Genomic DNA, 17,420 nt, shown 5'->3' on the forward strand with positions numbered 1-17,420 from the left:
CAAGGGGCCCCTCCTCTTACTTCCACCCACTCCTACCATTGCTTTCTGCTTTCAGTGCTGTGCAAACATAGCTTCAAATTTCCCTGTTCCCCCTTCAACTGACACCAACTCGATGTGTGCCCCCCACCAATTCCCTCAGCCGCCGATGGCTGAGCCTTACGCCAAACAATGCTTGTCTTCACGGCGGCCCTGTGAAACGAGCATTATCGTCCCATTTTTCCGAGGAGGAAATTAAGTTTCAGAGACGACTGTTTCCAAAGGCGGCTTTCTTTTCAGTCGACCAATAGGAGGCGCAAGGGGCTGAGCGAGCGGCGTCGCGAAGCCCAGGCCCCGCCCAGACCGCAATCCAGGCCCCGCCCAGACTCCATCCAGACCCCGCCCAGACCCCGCTCCGGCGAGGGGACCCTGGCGGGCTGTGTTTTCCAGCTCAAAGCGAGATGGGACTTCGTGATTGGGCGGGGCGGAAGGATTGGGTGGAGCTTCCCACCGCCGGAGAGGCCAGTAGGGGGCGTGACTTCGATGGGGCGTGGCCTCGGGTACCGCCCCCTTCCGCGGTCTCAAAGCGGACGGCGGACGCGGGGGCGGGGTCAGAACACCTCGGCCAGTCCCAACGCGGTTCCTTTGAGCCCGCTGCCGAGCAGCGCCCCGGAGGGGCAGAGCAGGTACCGGTGACCGCGCGGGAGTTTTGGGCTGGGCCAGGGAGGGGGCTGCTAGGGAGCACAGAGGACTTTAGGGGTCGTGGCCAGCACTGAGCTTCCTCCCGCGGGCGCGGGCCCCTGCCTTCGACCCCGCCTCCGCCTCCGCCTTCCTGCGGCGAAGCCGGCTGCGGCGGGGCCGATTGGCGCCTGCCCTGCTTCCTGCCCCCGGGACTTGTCCAATATTGTGGGGCCCAGGCAGGGGAACCAGGGGGAAACTGAGTCACGTCTGGATGTAGCAGGCCTGTGTGGGAGGCACCACTTCCACTGAGCCCCAGGATGAATCTCCTTCCTGGCCATGCTTTGGGGTCCCAACCCCCACCGATTTCCGCAAGGGCCGCACCCCTGCCCGCCCCCAACCCCCAGCGCCCAGGGGTCCCGCCCTGGCTCGACTGGTCCCGGAATGGCTAGGACCCGCTCCAGCCCCCTCCCTTTCTCCCCCTCCCCCCGGAGTCCCGAGCCCCCGGGTGCTCCCTCGGCTGGCTCTCTGCACAGTGTCAGCTTACACGCCTTATATAGTCCGAGCAGGCTCCAGCCGCGGCCTGCCTGCTGGGACCTGGGGGCGGGGGAGAGGAGCGCCGGCCCCTGACTCACCCCACCGAACGAAACTCAAGGCTGGCTTGGGGGGAGGCCGTGCCACATTAGCTCTGCCGCCCACTCCTGGATGAAAAGAACCTAAAAGCTAGATGCGGGCTCTGCTCACCCTCAACAGTCCCTGGAGGAGGGGGGTTGTTCCTGTCTTTCCAAAGTGAGACCTGCCAGCCAACAGTCCAGCCAGACCTGACAAGGAGAGGAGCCTGACTACCTGTGCCCTGGGTGTGCTCAGCATCTGCCCTTGCCTGCCTGGCATCAGTCCAAGGCTGGTGTATGGAGCTGCACGTGCTTGTGTACCCACCATACCAGCCACTCACCTTTCTCTCCTCTCAGGAGAAGGCACCATGGATTCCTTCAAGGTGGTGCTCGAGGGGCCAGCACCTTGGGGCTTTCGGCTTCAGGGAGGCAAGGACTTCAATGTGCCCCTCTCCATCTCCCGGGTAAGCCTAGGTTGGGGGAGGGTCTCCCTCAGGAGTCTTTGGGTGCTCCAGTGTGTATGGGGAGTGTGGGAGGGATCTGAGCAGGAGTGAACCAGGGCCAATAGGCCAGGAGGTATCCGGGTCCAGAGGTGTGGGGGGCACCTGCCATGAAGACTCCCAACTGGGTTACTGGAAGAGGAGCCCCCACACTTCCCCAGCACTGCACTGTATCTGATGCCACTCCAGGAAGCTCCTGGGGCCACCTCTGAGGCCCCAGGGGTGCCCTTTCTGCAGGAGGGGAACCTGAGGTCTCTAGGAACTGTCTGAGCAGCTTGAGGGAGCAATACTTGGAGCCAGGCTCCAGGCAGGGCACTCTGACTGCAGGATCTCACTTCAACCTCTTTGCCACCCAGGAAATAGCCATTATTATCGTGGTTTTCCACATGAGAACTCAGGGCTGAGAGATGGAAGGGCTCTTTCTGAGTCCATGGTCAAGCAGGAATTGGCATTAAGGTACTAGGATAGCTGCAGTTTGTGGGTAGGACTCCGGGTGGGTCTTCCAGCCTATGTGAGGACCTCCATCCCCACCCACTGGTCCCTTACTGGATGCAGTGACCTTTGACCCCTAGTGGGTGTGGAATGAGGTGTAGGGCTCTGACCAGCTCCTGAGAGCCTGCCCTGGTGGGGGCGGAGCTGGGGGCTGGCTCCTCCCTGTGGCAGGGGGATTGCCTTATAAGCCAAAGAATGCAGCCCCACACTGGGATGGCTAACTGGTGGCTATAGTCTGCAGAGCCCAAAAAGGCTTGCCTAGGCCTGGACCCCTGAAGCCCATCAGTGGGTGCCTCAGCTGGTGACTACCAGTCCATGGCTCCAGTTGTAAGGCACAGAGAACAAACTGCCTACCTAGGCACAGTGAGGTCAGCCCTTGGGCTGGAGTCTGACTAGTCTGGGGGTTAGGAGGGGGTGGGGACTTCCTGCCCCCACATCCGCCTGTCCAGAGAGGCCCACCCAGGCATCTGGTGGGCAGGCAGCTGTTGGCAGGAAGCCCAGGGCAAGCACAGCCCAGAGGGGGCCAGAAGGTTGTCCAGGCACTGCCCAGCCTTAGAGGTGCCCCAAGGTGGAGTAGGTCTGTGGGAGTTGGGCTTGGTGGCCAGGGCAGGGAGTTGGTTACCGTTTTTCCCAGGGACTTTTCCGAGGGGTTCCCCTGGAAACTGCCCGGTCAGCAGGGTAGTTAAGGGCAGTGGTCCCCCTAACACACACACACACATACACACACCCCTGTACAATCCTCAAGCCTTGCAGCCCTGGAAACCTGTCCTATATCCCCCTCCCTGGGAAACTGCTGGCTAGTGTGGCTGGGGAGCTGTAGGCCTTGGCTGGCATCTGAGCCTCAGTTTCTTCTTTGGACGGGATGGGCAATGTAGTGGTCTGGGGGGTGTACTTTCAGATGTGGCCTTTTGGGGGCACTCTTGGCTCCCTTGTCAGCAGCCCTAGCATGTGGGTGGGACCACTAGCTGAGCCCAGCCCTGGAGTTGGACCTGGGCCCTAGTGGGTGGGTGGGTGGGGTGGTCTTTTATGAGCTGGGGCGGTTCTCTCCCTCTCCCCTGACCCCAGCATGGAGGGAGGGACTAGGGCTGGCTGTGGGCCCAGGCCTGGGAGATGAGGTAACGTCTGGGACTGGGGGGTTGGGCTGCTCAGTGGAGCCCTCAGGCTGACTCACCCCCCACCTCATGCAGTGTCCAGCCCCCTGGCTTTTTCCCCCTCTTTGGTCGCTCTGGCCTCCTTGCTTCTCTCTCCAGTCACCATCCCTTCCTACTATCCTAGTTCTCCTGCTTTTCTCTCCGCCGCTCTGACCACTCCCCTACCCCTCACGTGCTTCCTATCCTCCTCATTCCCACTCTTGGGAAGGAAGTAGTTCCTACTCCCCACCCCCTCTGGGAGCCAGCTGCTCCTGCCCACCCCAGGACCCCCACCTCAGTCTCAGCCCCCACCTCCCAGGAGCCAGCCTGTGGGTAGGGAGTGGCTGAACCAGGTTTGCCTTCTACTGACTCACTATGACCTTGAGTAATTCACTTCCCTTGAAGGGCGTCACTTCCCCATGTCCATTATAAGGGGTTAGATTGAACTAAAGGTGAGATAGGGGATCCAGGCTCCAAACCCAACCAGGGGGTCAGGGAGTCTTTCCAGGTAGGCCAACCTCTGAGTTGGGCCCCTCAGCACAGGTGGTCTGGCCCTACCTCTTGCTAGCTGAGCAGCTTGAGACAAGTTACTTAACATCTCTATTTTTCCGTGTGTCAAATGGGTATAATCCCAGACTACTCCACAAGGTTATTAGAGAATTCAGTGGCAGTATGTGGCAATATTAGGTGCTCCATAAATTCTTACTGTTTAGCAGGTGAAGAAGGAGCCACCCTGTCTTATACTTCTTACCTCTCAAGCATGAAATAGAGCCATCAAACCCATCTCTCCTTTCTTGCCCTAGTGCTGTCATTCTCGAATCTGGTCCCTCTGTTCATGGGCCCACCTGAGGAGCCTCCTGGGCCTGTGCGTAGCCTGTACCCCCACTTCGCCACTCCCCCCCTGCCCCGCTGTGAAGTATGAATCTCTCTTCTATCACTTCCCCCACAGAAAGCCCACTCTTGTCAAGTGGCTGGGTAGCCCTGGGGGCTTAGAGCCGTGAACAGTAGCACCACTCTGTCTTGCAGGGCCCAGTGGGGTTTGTCGAGGTCACTTCTATCAGGGACCTGGGAAATAACCCTACCCCAGGCCTTCAAACTGCTAATGGCCCCTCCAACCTCAAGGCCCAATCTTGGTTCCTCGCGCGGCCCCCCCCCCCCCCCCCCGCCTTCAGGCCTTTATAAATGGACTGTCTCACCTCCGGGGCAGCACGTGCCATTCTTTTCACCAAGGCCCAGCACTTTCCAGAAGTGATCCTTGATGGTCCCAGCTCACGCTGGGGGACATCATTCCTTCCAGCCTACTATTGCCCGTGATTTGCCCCAGTAGCCAGGGGTCCCCAACCCGAGCCTGAAGGATTGGAAGAATGGGTGATGTGGCAATTGAACGCTTGGGATGACATTCATTTACAGCCCCGAAGCCCCAGCTGACACCACGGGCCCCCTCCAGGCAGGCGCTGTTCACTGAGAGCTGGGGGTGACGGGGGCCTATCCCTGGCGCTCAGCGGGTCCTGGCAGATCCCCGTAGAGGGCCCCAGGACAGGGTTGCTGGGAGTGTTAAGAGGTCAGTGAGAGTACTCAGGGCTGTCAGGAAGGAGCTTGCCACGTGCTGAAACCAGAGGGCATGTCTGGTGGGTGGAACAGCCTGGGCCGGTTGTGGTCGGAGCTGAGAAGCCTAGGATGTGGGGAGGTTCACGGAGGTGAAGAACTAAATAAGCTCAGTGATTGTGAAACTCCGGTGAGACACACCCCTTCCAGATCGCTTTGGTATCCAGCAGCTGCCCAGAATATGTTGAATGAGGAGGCCTCTGGGTTCTGGAAGTCGGCAGCTTGGGCAGGTTGACTACTGTTGGCCTCAGTTTGGTCTGCAGTCTTGTGTCCCGTCTCTCCACAGCTCACTCCTGGAGGCAAAGCTGCACAGGCCGGCGTGGCAGTGGGCGACTGGGTGCTGAGCATCGATGGTGAGAATGCAGGAAGCCTCACGCACATCGAAGCGCAGAACAAGATCCGAGCCTGCGGGGAGCGCCTCAGCTTGGGTCTCAGCAGGTATGCGGGCTGTGACCCACCGGCGGGTGGAGCACCCTCAGGCCTGACCTGCTCATTCCTTCCTTCTTCTCCAGGGCTCAGCCAGCTCAGAGCAAACCGCAGAAGGTAGGCAACTGGCTTGGGCCATCTGGGCAGGTGGGGTGGGATTGGATTTGCAGCCTCAGTACCTCCATCCCTGGCCGGGAGTAGAGGGCAGAAGCCAGCACCGGGGAGAGGTGGGGCGGCGGGGACGGGGAGTTGGGTTGGGGGCTGCCGCACGGTCCTGGCACCACGCATGTTTGCCTGTCTGTCCACGCTGCCTCTGCTGGCCTGTGCTACAAGCCGCATTCATGGGCTGAGTTCATCGCTCTCAAATGGGCCCCTTGAAACCCGAGTCGCCCCTTCTCCCCAAGCCTCATCCAGATGTGTGGGGGCGGGGCTGGAGTGCCTCTGTCCTCTCCGCACCAGGGGGGGCACCCCCCTCAGGCCTGCCACCACCTGCCCGTACTGCCCTGCCCCCCACCGTGTCCGGATCTGTCTTCGCCCAGGCCCTGGCCCCCGCCGCGGACCCCCCGCGGTACACCTTTGCACCCAGCACTTCCCTCAACAAGACGGCCCGGCCCTTCGGGGCGCCCCTGCCCGCTGACAGCGCCCCGCAGCAGAATGGGTACGTCCCGCCTGCCCACCACCCACCGCCCACGTCCTTAGTCTGTCCCTCCACCCGCTGCTGCTCTGTCCGCTCTGCACACCAGCCTGCTGTCCAGCACTGTGTGGCAGTGACCCCTGGCGGCTGGCTGCAGGCTCAGGGGCCATCCTAGGGTGTGGCTCCTGCCCAGGCACTGCCCTGTTGGAGGCTGGGAGTCATACAGCACCGAGCAGAGGCCGCCTGGGTTTGGGGTGTTGGGCCCACTGAGCCCTAGACACTCAGTGCAGCCTTGCCCCCGGCCACTCTGACCCCTTGCTATCTTTTTTCTTCCCTTGTGTCTGTCCCTTTGTTCCTTTATCTGTCCCATCTGTCTATTTCCTTCACAGGTGCAGACCCCTGACAAGTCAGTGAGCCCCCTCCTCTGCCTGTTCCTCTCTTCCTTCCTGTTGGCACTCTGGGCGGTGGCCCCTCCCTGCCCTGGCTCCCTCTCACCCTGATTGCCCTCCTGCCCTCCCACTTATCAACCCCCCATCTACCCAGCAGAGTCCCAGCCTTGCCCTTCCCTATTCTCCCACCAGCATCGCCCACATGTACCAATTCCAGGGAGGGGCTGCCCCCACTGCCTACCCCCAACATGAGGTTCTGAGCCACACCCTCCCCACAGACAGCCGCTCCGACCGCTGGTCCCAGATGCCAGCAAGCAGCGGCTGATGGAAGACACGGAGGACTGGCGGCCGCGGCCGGGGACAGGCCAGTCCCGTTCCTTCCGCATCCTCGCCCACCTCACAGGCACCGAGTTCAGTAAGTGGCAGCCCAGGGCAGGGCAGACTCTTCTCCTGGCCCCCAGCCTGGGTATGGGCTCATCTGGAGCCCGCTCCGCACCCTGTGACCCTCTGCCAGGGCTCAGGGCTGGGGTGGCCCTCTGTCTTCTCTTGGTCAATGCCTGCCTCTGCCCTCTCAGTGCAAGACCCGGATGAGGAGCACCTGAAGAAGTCAAGGTAAAAGATAGGCACAAGCACCTCTGTCTCATGTCCTTCCTTTCCCATTCCAGCCACCAGCCTGTGTCTGCTCCTGGGGGTCCCCAGCCAGGGCTATCCACCCTTCCTTCCTTCCTTCCTTCCTTCCTTCCTTCCTTCCTTCCTTCCTTCCTTCCTTCCTTCCTTCCTTCCTTCCCTCCTTCCTTCCTTTTTCCCTCCCTTCCTCCCTTGCATCTCTCCTTCCTTCTACTTCCTCCTCCTCTCTCTGCCCCTCAGGGAAAAGTATGTCCTGGAGCTGCAGAGCCCACGCTACACCCGCCTCCGGGACTGGCACCACCAGCGCTCTGCCCACGTGCTCAACGTGCAGTCATAGCCTGGCACTCACCGGCTGGCTGCCCTCTCTGCCTCTCTCTCTCTGTTCCTCCTGCCCAGGGCATCCCCTGGTGCCTGCAGCTTCTGCCTATCTGACCCACCCTTTTCCTGCCCCTGGACTGAGCTGCCTGCTATCCTGGCCCTGGCTGCCTGCCTGGCACAGGGCCTGGCTCCGTCTGCCACTGCCTTCCCTCTTTGCCCTCTGGTACTGTTGTCTGCCAGGTCTGTGCTGGCTCAGGCATGGAAATAAACACTCTCAGCCCGGCTTTCTCTGCTTGTCTTCTGTCTTTCTGGGCTGGGTTTGTATTTTGGGTGTGGGAGTGTTAGATGGTTCAGACCCAGTGTGAGCCCTGCCATTCTGGGTCTCAGTGGAAGGAGGTACCTGGCAAAGGAGACCCTGCCATCAGAGCTGGATCTCTCAGGAATGAAGGGGCCCCAAGAGCTGCCCCAGAAGCAAGAGCCCTGCTCCACCTCCCAGCCCTGTACAATAGACCAGCCCGCTGGAACCTGGCTAGGGGAAACTGTTTTATCCATTCCTACCCCAGTGGGACCTGGAGTCCAGCCCAGCAGTTCTCATTCACCCAGGCATCTCCCAGGGGGCTAGCAGGACCGAGGTTGGTGGGTGGGGCCACATTAGGAGCCCCAGCTGTGCAGGGCCTTGAATAGCAGATCTCGCAGCCAGGTGCCCAGGACAGAAGCCCCAGTACCAGCCTCAGCTACACCCCAGGAACCCTGGCCTGGTGAGAGAGAGTGGGTTTGGGCCTGGGGAAGGGTGGGTAGCCACAGGGGCGTGGGGGTGGCAGGCCCGTCCAAGTTGCCCTGGGCTCTACCCCCTGTCCTTTGGGGTCCCTGGGCACCACCCCTAGAGTCACTTTCCTTGGCCCTGGCAGGCCCTACCACCCCCAGCCCCACCAGCCGCCCACCCTGGGCTGTGGACCCTGCATTTGCTGAGCGCTACGCCCCAGACAAGACGAGCACAGTGTTGACCCGGCACAGCCAACCCGCCACACCCACACCTCTGCAGAACCGCACCTCCATCGTGCAGGCGGCTGCTGGAGGGGGCACAGGAGGGGGTGGTGGCAGCAATGGCAAGACTCCCGTGTGCCACCAGTGCCACAAGGTCATCCGGTGGGTGGCCCTGTTCCTTTCCTACTCGGGCCTTCCCTGTCCTAACTCCTGGTCCTAGTGTCTTTCCAGCCTCTACTCCCCCGTCTTTCTCCCCACTCATCTCAGCTGCTGCTACAGGACGGGATTTAGTTTGCAGTTGGAGTGGGGGTAGGGACCCGGGCTGGGTCCTCAGATTCTGAATCCTGCGTCACTTCCCCCCTCCCCCTTTCCCCCACTCAGCCTCTATCAGCATTTGCCCCGTTGAAATGGAGGAAGTGCCAATGACGCATCAGAGCTGCACCCCTAGGCTTGCTTCTCTCAGGCAAGGAAGGGCCTGCCCCTCCCAGCCCCTCTACCTCTCTCCCTCCTGCTCACTCGGTATGTCTCTGCTAAGCCTCTGTTCTGAGAACAGACAGGCCAGAGGCCCCTCCTTTGTACTGCTCCCCGGGGCCCAGCAGACTCATACAGCCCCCCAGAGTCGGTGTACCAGATTCTGGAGCCTACCGAGTTCTCAGCCCTAGCCCTGCTCTCGAATGCTGTCAGCTCTGAAGCTCTGCAGAGTACCCCCATTTATCTGGGACCTTGGCAGATGGAACAGGCAGGTAGGACAGGGTGGGCCCAGGGTCAGCTCAGGACCCACTGGTCATCAGGGCTCAGTGGTACTCAGGGCCTCCTGCACCACAGGGCTCTGGTTCCCTGGGTTCAGCTAATTAGACCCGAGGCAGCAGCCCCACCCACTATAATCCTCCGCCCTGTCCCAATACTGCCCCACTCCCTCATTTCCTGTCACAAAGCAATGCAGCTTCATTATTCTTACTGTGACTTGGTAAGTCACCTCCTAAACCTGTTTTTTCCTCTCTTTGGGAAATGGGGAGAATGGACTTTCCCTTCCAGGCTTCAGAATAGGTGTTCAGTAAACCCCCTTGGGCTCGGGCCAGGAGTCCCCACCTCATTTGCCCTCCCTTCCCCCTCAGGGGCCGCTACCTGGTGGCACTGGGCCACGCATACCACCCTGAGGAGTTTGTGTGCAGCCAGTGTGGGACGGTCTTGGAAGAGGGCGGCTTCTTCGAGGAGAAGGGTGCCATCTTCTGCCCACCCTGCTATGACATGCGCTATGCACCCAGCTGTGCCAAGTGCAAGAAGAAGATCGCAGGCGTGAGTGGGGCTGGTGGATGGGCAGGAATGCAAGTCTGACCCCGATGCATTGAGGAGTGTGGTTGAGCAGCTCCTGGGCCTGGGGGCTCTCTGTGGGTAAAAATCCTTGGGATCCTTCGCAGCCTAATAATGAATGGGCTGCTCTCTTGGCCCCACTTTGCATTAGCCAGGATCCTCTGAATAACAAAAGTGTATTGGTTCCAATAACTGACAAGCACAGGGGGCACTAACTTCAGATCCAGCTTACTGAAGGTCCTGAGGTCATCAGGACTCTTTCTACCCCTTACCTCTATTTTCATCTGTGTTGGCTTCATTCCCAGCTTGCCTTTTCCCTAGAAGGTGGCAAAGATACAGCCACAGCGACTCCAAGTCACATCTCCGCAGCTTAGCATCACAGAGTGAACAAGGGCTTCACTTCTGGGCTTGTTGATGCATCAAGCATCCCAGTGCTGCTGCTCATTGGCCTGGCTGGAGTCACGTGCCCATCTGACTCCAAGCCCCGTGACTCTGATTGGTCAGGCCTGGGTGACACCCTTCCAGGAGTGGGAATCGGGTAGCCCGACCTGAGCCACAGGCTGAGAGTGAGGGAGGACTGGTTCCCTGAATTAAAACTAGCATGATGTTCCCCGAAGAAGGGAAGTAAGTTCCGGTCAGGCCAAAATAAGAGGTGTCTGCTGTGTCAGTGACGTTGCGTTGAGCTGCAATAACAGAAAAGCCCACTGTAGAGATTTAAGCAGAAGGGGTTATACTTAAATTATAAAGATTCCAGGGCTGGAACAGCAGCTCAAGAATGCCTCTAGTCTTTGCCTGCCTCTTTGCTCCCAAATGCTTAGCATGCAGACCTTTGTCCCCAAGCTTATCCTATCATGGTCACCAGATGACTGCTCAAGCCCCAGCCTTATATTCTTGTTGCAGACAGGAGGGAAGCGGAAGGGACAAATGGGATTCTTTTAATGAGGTTTTGCCTTTTAACTCTGGAAGAAAGGAACGTGCATCTTACATCTCATTGTTGGAACTGTTACCTTCTGAACCCCTGGGCCACAGGGCAAACCCAGTAATTTGGCTTCCATGCTCCATAAGAGAAGATGGGAGTTAGTTGTGACAGACTTTTGAGAGGCTGGTCCACAGTGTCTGCGCCCCTGGTGAGTGAAAAAAATAGGAGACTCAGAGATCACTTGATGTGCTTGAAGGATGCAGGACTATTAAGTGGCAAAGCCAAAAATGCAGACTCAAAAACTTGGGATTCAAAATCCGAGTCTTCCCACTGAGGCTATCCACACAACATAGCCTGGCCAAGTTTCCTGTGGTGCCACCAACCTGCCATCAGAGTCAGGCTTGGAACTTAGATCAGCACATGTCATGGCTAAGAGTGACAGGCCATCCACCTCCCCCATTCGTTCTCTTTGTTAAGTGTGGGCAGTGTGCCCCATGCTGGGGACACCTCGGAAGAGACAAGTGTGGGTCCTGCCCCAGGAGCTCACTCTGGGGAGGGGGACATGGAAGATGTCAGACTGAGGCCAGAACCAGGGGAAAGGGTACAGAACAGGCAGGGGTGACAAGCCGAGGGCGGTCCTGTTGTTCATCCATGGACATGAAGCACAGAGACAGGCACAAACTGCCTAAGGCTGCACAGAGTGGGAGGGCTGAGCCTCAGGCCCTATTGACTCTAGCTTGGGCTCTTCCTGCCACTCATGCTTCTCCTTAGTCCTGGATCCAGAGGCAGAGCTGCCAGGTGTGGCCGGAGAACTCTGTGGTGATACTCGTATTAGTGAGCGTTACCTTGACCACGAGTGGTGAAGAACTCAAAATGCTGGCAGCTTATCTCTCACCTAAGGAAGTCCAGAGGTGGGCATCTGGAACTGGTAGGCAGATCCAGGCTCCTGCCTCTTGCTGCACAGCCATTCTCAACACAGGCTTACTTTCCACTCACAGTTCATGCATCTGGAACCTCAGCCAAAATTTCCCATTCCAGCCAGCAGGAAGTTGAAGGAGAGGAAGGAATGGAAGGCCCATGGCAGCCATCGTTAGAAGATGCTGCCACCCAGCCCTCTGCTTCCGTCCCATTGGCCAGAACTCAGTCACATGACCCCACTGAGCTACAAGAGAGGCTGGGAAATACAGTCTGTTTTGGACAGCCATGTACCCAGCAAAAAGTGGGGGTTCCATCATTAGATGGAAGAATGGATATTACCACACTCTTCGTCACTATAGTGAGTTTATGTGGGGCACCTACTGTGTGTAGGCACCCCGCTTCACAGTCCCACTCTGAAGTCAGTTTGGTTATTCCCATCTTACAGATGAGGGAATTTTGCCCAAGATCACAGCCAGTTCCCTGCCAACCTAGGCCACACCCTATTGGACTGTTCTAGAAGAATGGGCTGGATCCCAGGACCCCTTGAACTGGGCATCTGGGTTTGCTACAGATCAAGGTCCTAAATTTTTTTTTTATTAGTTTCAGGTGTAGGGGCCCTACTGTTCTGCCTGCATTACACTGTTCTGTTGTCCTGCCTCCCGCACCCCCAATCCTGGGGGACAGGGTTATCACCCAAGCCATAGATGAGGAGCTGGCTTGGCTCCTGAGGGCCGCAGGGCAGGCAGGCTCCTGAATCCTGGAGTAAGCTTTGATGCCAAACCCTCCTCCTGCTCCTGCCCCAGCCCGGGCCAGTGATTCCACAGAGTGGCCCCAAAATCTCAGCTACCCCTCTTGCAGGGATTCTGGAGCCTGACAGCCTAGGGAACCCCCACCTCACCATTGGAGTGGGGGCAGGAGGATGACCTCCCCAACCTGCCATGAGCTCTGTTCTCTTCCTGCGTCTGGTGCTAGGGACTGCCTGTGCTTGGAGCTCAGTGTGGAGTATGGGGAGACACAGGGTGATCACATTGTGAGTGGAGTTGGAGAGAAACTCTGGAGGGTGTGGACACATTAGAGGGGGGAGCCATCCTGGTCTGGTGACCATCTGGGACCCTGTGTTCTCAAGGCTCCCCACTCACCACCAGACCCCTTCATCCCAGTAATCCAACCACAGATGCTATTCCATTTTGCCAACGTGGCATTCTCCCCACTCTGCCCCACCCCTGCTACCTCAGAGCCTGTGCACAGACTCGTCTGCCAGGAACACTAGCCCTCGAACTCCTACCTCGTTCCCTCTCATCTGGGACTCAAATATCACTTTCTCAGGAATACCTTCCCTGATGCCCACCTTCCCCACCAGGCCAGATACCCCACAGAGACTCACTACCCCCCAGTCCTTTTGTCCCATCTCTTCTGGAGATGTGAACTCCGTGGGCTGGACCAGGGAAGGTGGTCAGTCAACACTTGAAGGAGTGAATGGAAGTGGCCTGTAAGCTGACTTAAAACATGAGTAGGAATTAACTTGGAGAAGGATCAGGAAGAGAGTGCTGCAAGCAGAGGAAATAGCTTGTGTCACAAGACAACACCTGGGAAAGTGTGAGGTGAGGCGGGAGAGGCGGCAGGGGCCGTGTTAGGAATTTGGAGCTGCGGCTGGTGGAAGTCAGGTGTGCCTCAGCGAGCTGCTGGGGCCAGGGTTGGGGCAATGGGGGTGGGAGAGGCAAACAGGTTTAGGAAACGAGGGGTAAAATAGACATTGATAACTGTCTCACAGGTTCTTGCGAATACTGTCAGAAGCCTGCCTCCCTGCCATGTGCTCACTGGGCCCAGCTCGCGGCCTGCCCAAGCCCCTGTCTTACCAGCAGACAGCTGACCTTCACCTTAACATTTTGCTCCTTGAAAAGAGGCAACTCTAGGCAGTGAGAAGAGTCAGCTAGATGTGGGCACAAAACCGATTTCTGCTATCCATTGGCTGGGTGACCTGGGTCAAGTTCCTTTCTCTGGACCTCACTAAAATGAGGGTGGCAGTAAGTCCTGGCCAGGGTGGTTGTGTGGTGTATGTGAGATGGGACATACATGTTGTACAGGGCACGAGTGGGCCATCTTGAGAGCTAGATGCTGCCCACACTTAGGTCTAACTTGGTCCATACTGTCATTTTTAAGTGAAGGGCCAGAATTTAAAAATCAGATTTCATTTTAGCACATAGATTTCAACCTGAGCTCGCCAGGCATTCCTGAATGAACCAGTCGGCACCCCTACAGGCAGGATAGCTGCTCCCCATGACAGTCCCCACCCTGCCCTATCTTGTATACCACCTGGCCCTGGCAGGCACGGGGTCTGGGAGTCCCAGCTTCAAACGTGGGGCCCTCCTCATGACAATCCTGCCAAAAAGGATTAGGTTCCCGGTTCACAAAGGAAGGAACCAAGTGTCAGGCTAAAGCTGATGGCCAACCCACCCAGCCAAGAAGAAAAGCTGAACCCACAGATCTGACCCCCCTCAAGGCTCCACACTGCCCTCTGCCTGCTCCAGGTCTGAATGCTGCTGCCATGGTTGGCCGGAGGTGGGGGTGGGGGCCGCTGAGACTCTGCTTCCAACCTCTTCCAGTGGAGCAGGTCAACTCAGAACTCTTGAGTACCCCCAGGGCCAGGCTCTGGTGGGAGATAACAGGACAGCTGATGTTTCCTGCCTTCCAGGACCTTACATTGGGGCGGGGGTGGGGGAGGGTGGGCAGGTAATGAGCAGTAGACCTACCAGTTAACATTCCCTGTAATATGTTACTAAGGCGTCTTACGGGGAACGGAAGTGCACGTTAAAGGTTTTGGGAGCCTGGCATTGGGAAGGCGGGGTGGAGTATGAACCGGTGTTGTCAGAGTAGGCCTCATGGATAAGGTGACATCTGAGCAGAAATTTGAAGGAGGTAAGGGCTGAGGCTTGCAAATATCCAGCAGAGCAATCCAGGCAAAGGGGACAGCTGGTGTGGAACCCCAAGATGGGGTGCCTGGTACTTCAAACACAGGCGAGAAACTGTCGGGGAGCAGAGGGACAGACCAGACCTGCTAGCCGCTGGGCCCTTCACAGGACTCTGGGTTTTGTTTGGAAATGTGGAGCAGAGGGGGATGTGGCCTGGCCCGTGTGACATTAGTCTTAGTAGGAGCAGAGGAAGGAGCATAGAAGCTGGTTTTGTGTGGAGATGTCTGAGGCTCATATCCCGAATTAGGGAGGCTGTGAGAAGCGGCCAGAATCGGGGTGCCTCTTGAAGAGGAACCCAAAAGGATTTTCTGGTGGAACTGACGGGGGGTGTGAGAGAAAGGGGAATTTGGCCTGTGCAGATGGAAGGATGGAGTTGCCAAAAATAGACGGGGACAGCTGTGGGAGGATGGGGTTTGGAATGTGGAGATTGGGAGCTGAGCTTTGGACATGGCAAGTCAGAGACACGGTGGACATCACGGGGAGACCGGGTGGAAATAGGGAGGATGTGTGCGGACATAACATTACGATGCGAAGGAAGAGGGCCCAGGGCCCACGGCCCACCTCCCACCTCCCTGTGTCCCCTGCTCTGGAGAGGAAGGCGGGGACTGAGCTGCCAGGTAACTGTTGCCTCCTCCCAGGAAATCATGCACGCCCTGAAGATGACCTGGCATGTGCATTGTTTCACCTGCACGGCCTGCAAGACACCCATTCGGAACAGGGCCTTTTACATGGAGGAAGGGGCGCCCTACTGCGAGCGAGGTAAGGGGGCAGGGCCAGGTAAAAGGGGCGGGGCGAGGGCGGGCAAGAACCCAGTCCTCCCCTTCTCTTTGCCTCCATTTCCCCCAGACTATGAGAAGATGTTTGGCACAAAATGCCGGGGCTGTGACTTCAAGATCGACGCTGGGGACCGCTTCCTGGAGGCACTGGGCTTCAGCTGGCATGACACATGCTTCGTTTGCGCAGTGAGTGCCCCCTCAGACTCGGGCCCCACCCCAGTGCCCTGTGTTCTTCACCCACCACCTGCCTCTTAGATTCATGAAAGGTTGGGAAGGGGCCTCTCCTGCCTCCCCCCAACCCCAAGGGACTGGACCTTGGCTGTCCCCAGATATGTCAGATCAACCTGGAAGGAAAGACTTTCTACTCCAAGAAGGACAAGCCTCTTTGCAAGAGCCACGCCTTCTCCCACGTTTGAGCCCCTGCAGCCCACTGCTGCCCCGCTGCCCAGCTGGAGGGGTCATCGTCTCAGATTTCTGGGTAGCGCTGGCAAAGGTCACCCCAATCCCAACTCCTGGCCCGAGCCTGGGGTTCCCTGAGCCCTGCCCCACTCCCCTCACTTCCCCCCACTCCCTTCACCATCACAAATCGGTGCTGGCCACACCGGCCCCTGTTCACATCCAGTGCCACAATAAACCTGTATCCAGCTGTGTCCTGTGTGTACTTCGCCCTACTTGGCAGGAATGGTGGGAACTGAGGCACATAGAAGAGTAGATGAAGCTGATTTTCCTAGGGCTGACCGTCCTGGAGGTACTTGTGAAAAGGTCCTGGAGGGCTCATGGTCAGCAGGAAGAGAGGAAGGGGGATCCCGTGTGCTGGGCCCAGATGCCCACAGAAGTGAGGGGAGCCTGGTCTGGCCTGGTGTGGAAGTCGGAGAAGAGGAGTTGGGGTGATGTGCAGAGATGGGACTCGGAGGGACCAGCTGCCATCTGTCTGCTAGAGAGCTGCTGCAGAGGAAGGTGGGGATGGAGAGGGAGGCCCCCAGGGTCTGGGATGCCACAGTGGCAGGCTGAGGACCTGCGACTGCCTCCTGAGAGCAAGGTGTGTGTGGTGGGGGGGGGGGGGGAGTCAGGGCACAGACGAGTTTGAAATAGTGAAGCAACCAGTTCAGACTTGTGTTGTAGAAAGAGCCTTGGCTGTGAGCTGGGTGGACAGGGAAGGAGCCCGGGAGGAGGGGTAGGGTCCAGGGGAAGAGAGGAGCGGAAAGTGACATGGCAGAGATGGGACCCAGTGACAGGTCTGAGGGAGCTGAGGGGTGACATGAGGAAGGCAGGCGAGTTTGCTCGGCCTCTGGAATATACCAGCTGTTGCCGACATTGGCTTATACCATCCTCCGAGCAACCCTGGGCCATGTCTGCAGTTACTCTCATTTTGTAAATGAAAGGTTAGGAGATCTGATCACACAGCCACTGAGCCAGAAGCCAGGCCTGAAGCTTGGTGCACTGTCCTGGGACTGACTGGCACAGCCCCATTCACCAGTCAGTGCCCCGCGAGGAAGCTGGCTTCCGCCGGGTACCCTGATGCGTGTCGACTGGTGTTGGCCCCATCGATGCAGGGCCTCTTGCTTCTTACTGGTACCATCCACCACCCTAGGGGGCCTGTCATCCCAGGCCTGGACTGGAGAGGGACTGAGGAGAGGGCCAAACTAGGCCCGGACAACTGAGCACGCCTTGCTTGACCACCTGTCCTTCGGGCTCCCTGGCATGGACATCTGAAGTTGTTGACGTTCTCAACAGGTCCTGGGGCCCATCCCCTTTAAGAGAAGAGAAGGATCTGTTGTGTTCTCTTGAGGACTCTGGGAAATGGGTGCAGGGCTTCCTGTGTTATTTTCATCGTGTCTTGCCAGAGTCTGGAATACTACCTGACGCATAGTGGATGGCCAACAAATGGCCCTCAGGCACCTCGTTCAGTCTCTCAACCAAATTCAGGGAGCAGCTGAAGATTGAAGTCTGGGTTCACCTTGGATTCAGTTCTGGAGAGTGTGGGACAAGTGGGGGGCAGTCATCACAGCTGCTTGTAGTTGATGCCCAGGGAAAGCTGGGGAGCTGGCCCAGGCAGGTCACCCCAGGAGGAAAGCAGGTGGAGTGTGTTTTTCTTTCAGCCTAGATATCCCTGGCATATTAAACAGTGTCTTTCACTTCCACAAAAAATGTACTCTC

At 58.1% G+C, this 17,420-nt stretch overlaps 1 protein-coding gene across 3 annotated transcripts; it reads left to right on the forward strand.

Annotated features, from left to right (window-relative positions):
- Positions 1-542: 542 nt before the first annotated feature.
- Positions 543-15,913, forward strand: PDLIM7 (PDZ and LIM domain 7). 3 transcript variants are annotated; one of them, XM_033096697.1, is made up of 13 exons: positions 543-662; positions 1,623-1,729; positions 5,279-5,430; positions 5,505-5,535; positions 5,958-6,076; positions 6,720-6,856; positions 7,017-7,053; positions 8,083-8,144; positions 8,295-8,532; positions 9,486-9,666; positions 15,126-15,246; positions 15,334-15,449; positions 15,593-15,913. In XM_033096697.1, the coding sequence occupies exons 2-13, from the start codon at positions 1,634-1,636 to the stop codon at positions 15,677-15,679; spliced, it is 1,377 nt and encodes a 458-aa protein (XP_032952588.1). In that variant the 5' UTR covers positions 543-662; positions 1,623-1,633; the 3' UTR covers positions 15,680-15,913. The 3 variants fall into 3 exon arrangements, with proteins under 3 accessions (XP_032952588.1, XP_032952589.1, XP_032952590.1); XM_033096698.1 differs by lacking the exon at positions 5,958-6,076 and adding an exon at positions 6,442-6,458 and having other exon boundaries at positions 15,593-15,911; XM_033096699.1 differs by lacking the exons at positions 8,083-8,144; positions 8,295-8,532; positions 9,486-9,666; ... (1 more) ...; positions 15,334-15,449; positions 15,593-15,913 and adding an exon at positions 7,309-7,667.
- The last annotated feature ends 1,507 nt before the right edge of the window (positions 15,914-17,420 follow it).

The sequence above is a fragment of the Rhinolophus ferrumequinum genome, chromosome 24 (genome assembly GCF_004115265.2).
Source record: "Rhinolophus ferrumequinum isolate MPI-CBG mRhiFer1 chromosome 24, mRhiFer1_v1.p, whole genome shotgun sequence".
Classification (NCBI taxonomy): Eukaryota; Metazoa; Chordata; class Mammalia; order Chiroptera; family Rhinolophidae; genus Rhinolophus; species Rhinolophus ferrumequinum.

What these genes read in the sequence shown, in the direction of transcription:
- PDLIM7 (XM_033096697.1), top strand. Translation starts at nt 1,634, where the DNA reads ATGGATTCCTTCAAGGTGGTGCTCGAGGGGCCAGCACCTTGGGGCTTT. An exon ending in CCTCACAGGCACCGAGTTCA is followed by an intron (nt 6,857 to 7,016) that starts GTAAGTGGCAGC and finishes CTGCCCTCTCAG; the next exon opens with TGCAAGACCCGGATGAGGAG. An exon ending in CAGTGCCACAAGGTCATCCG is followed by an intron (nt 8,533 to 9,485) that starts GTGGGTGGCCCT and finishes CTTCCCCCTCAG; the next exon opens with GGGCCGCTACCTGGTGGCAC.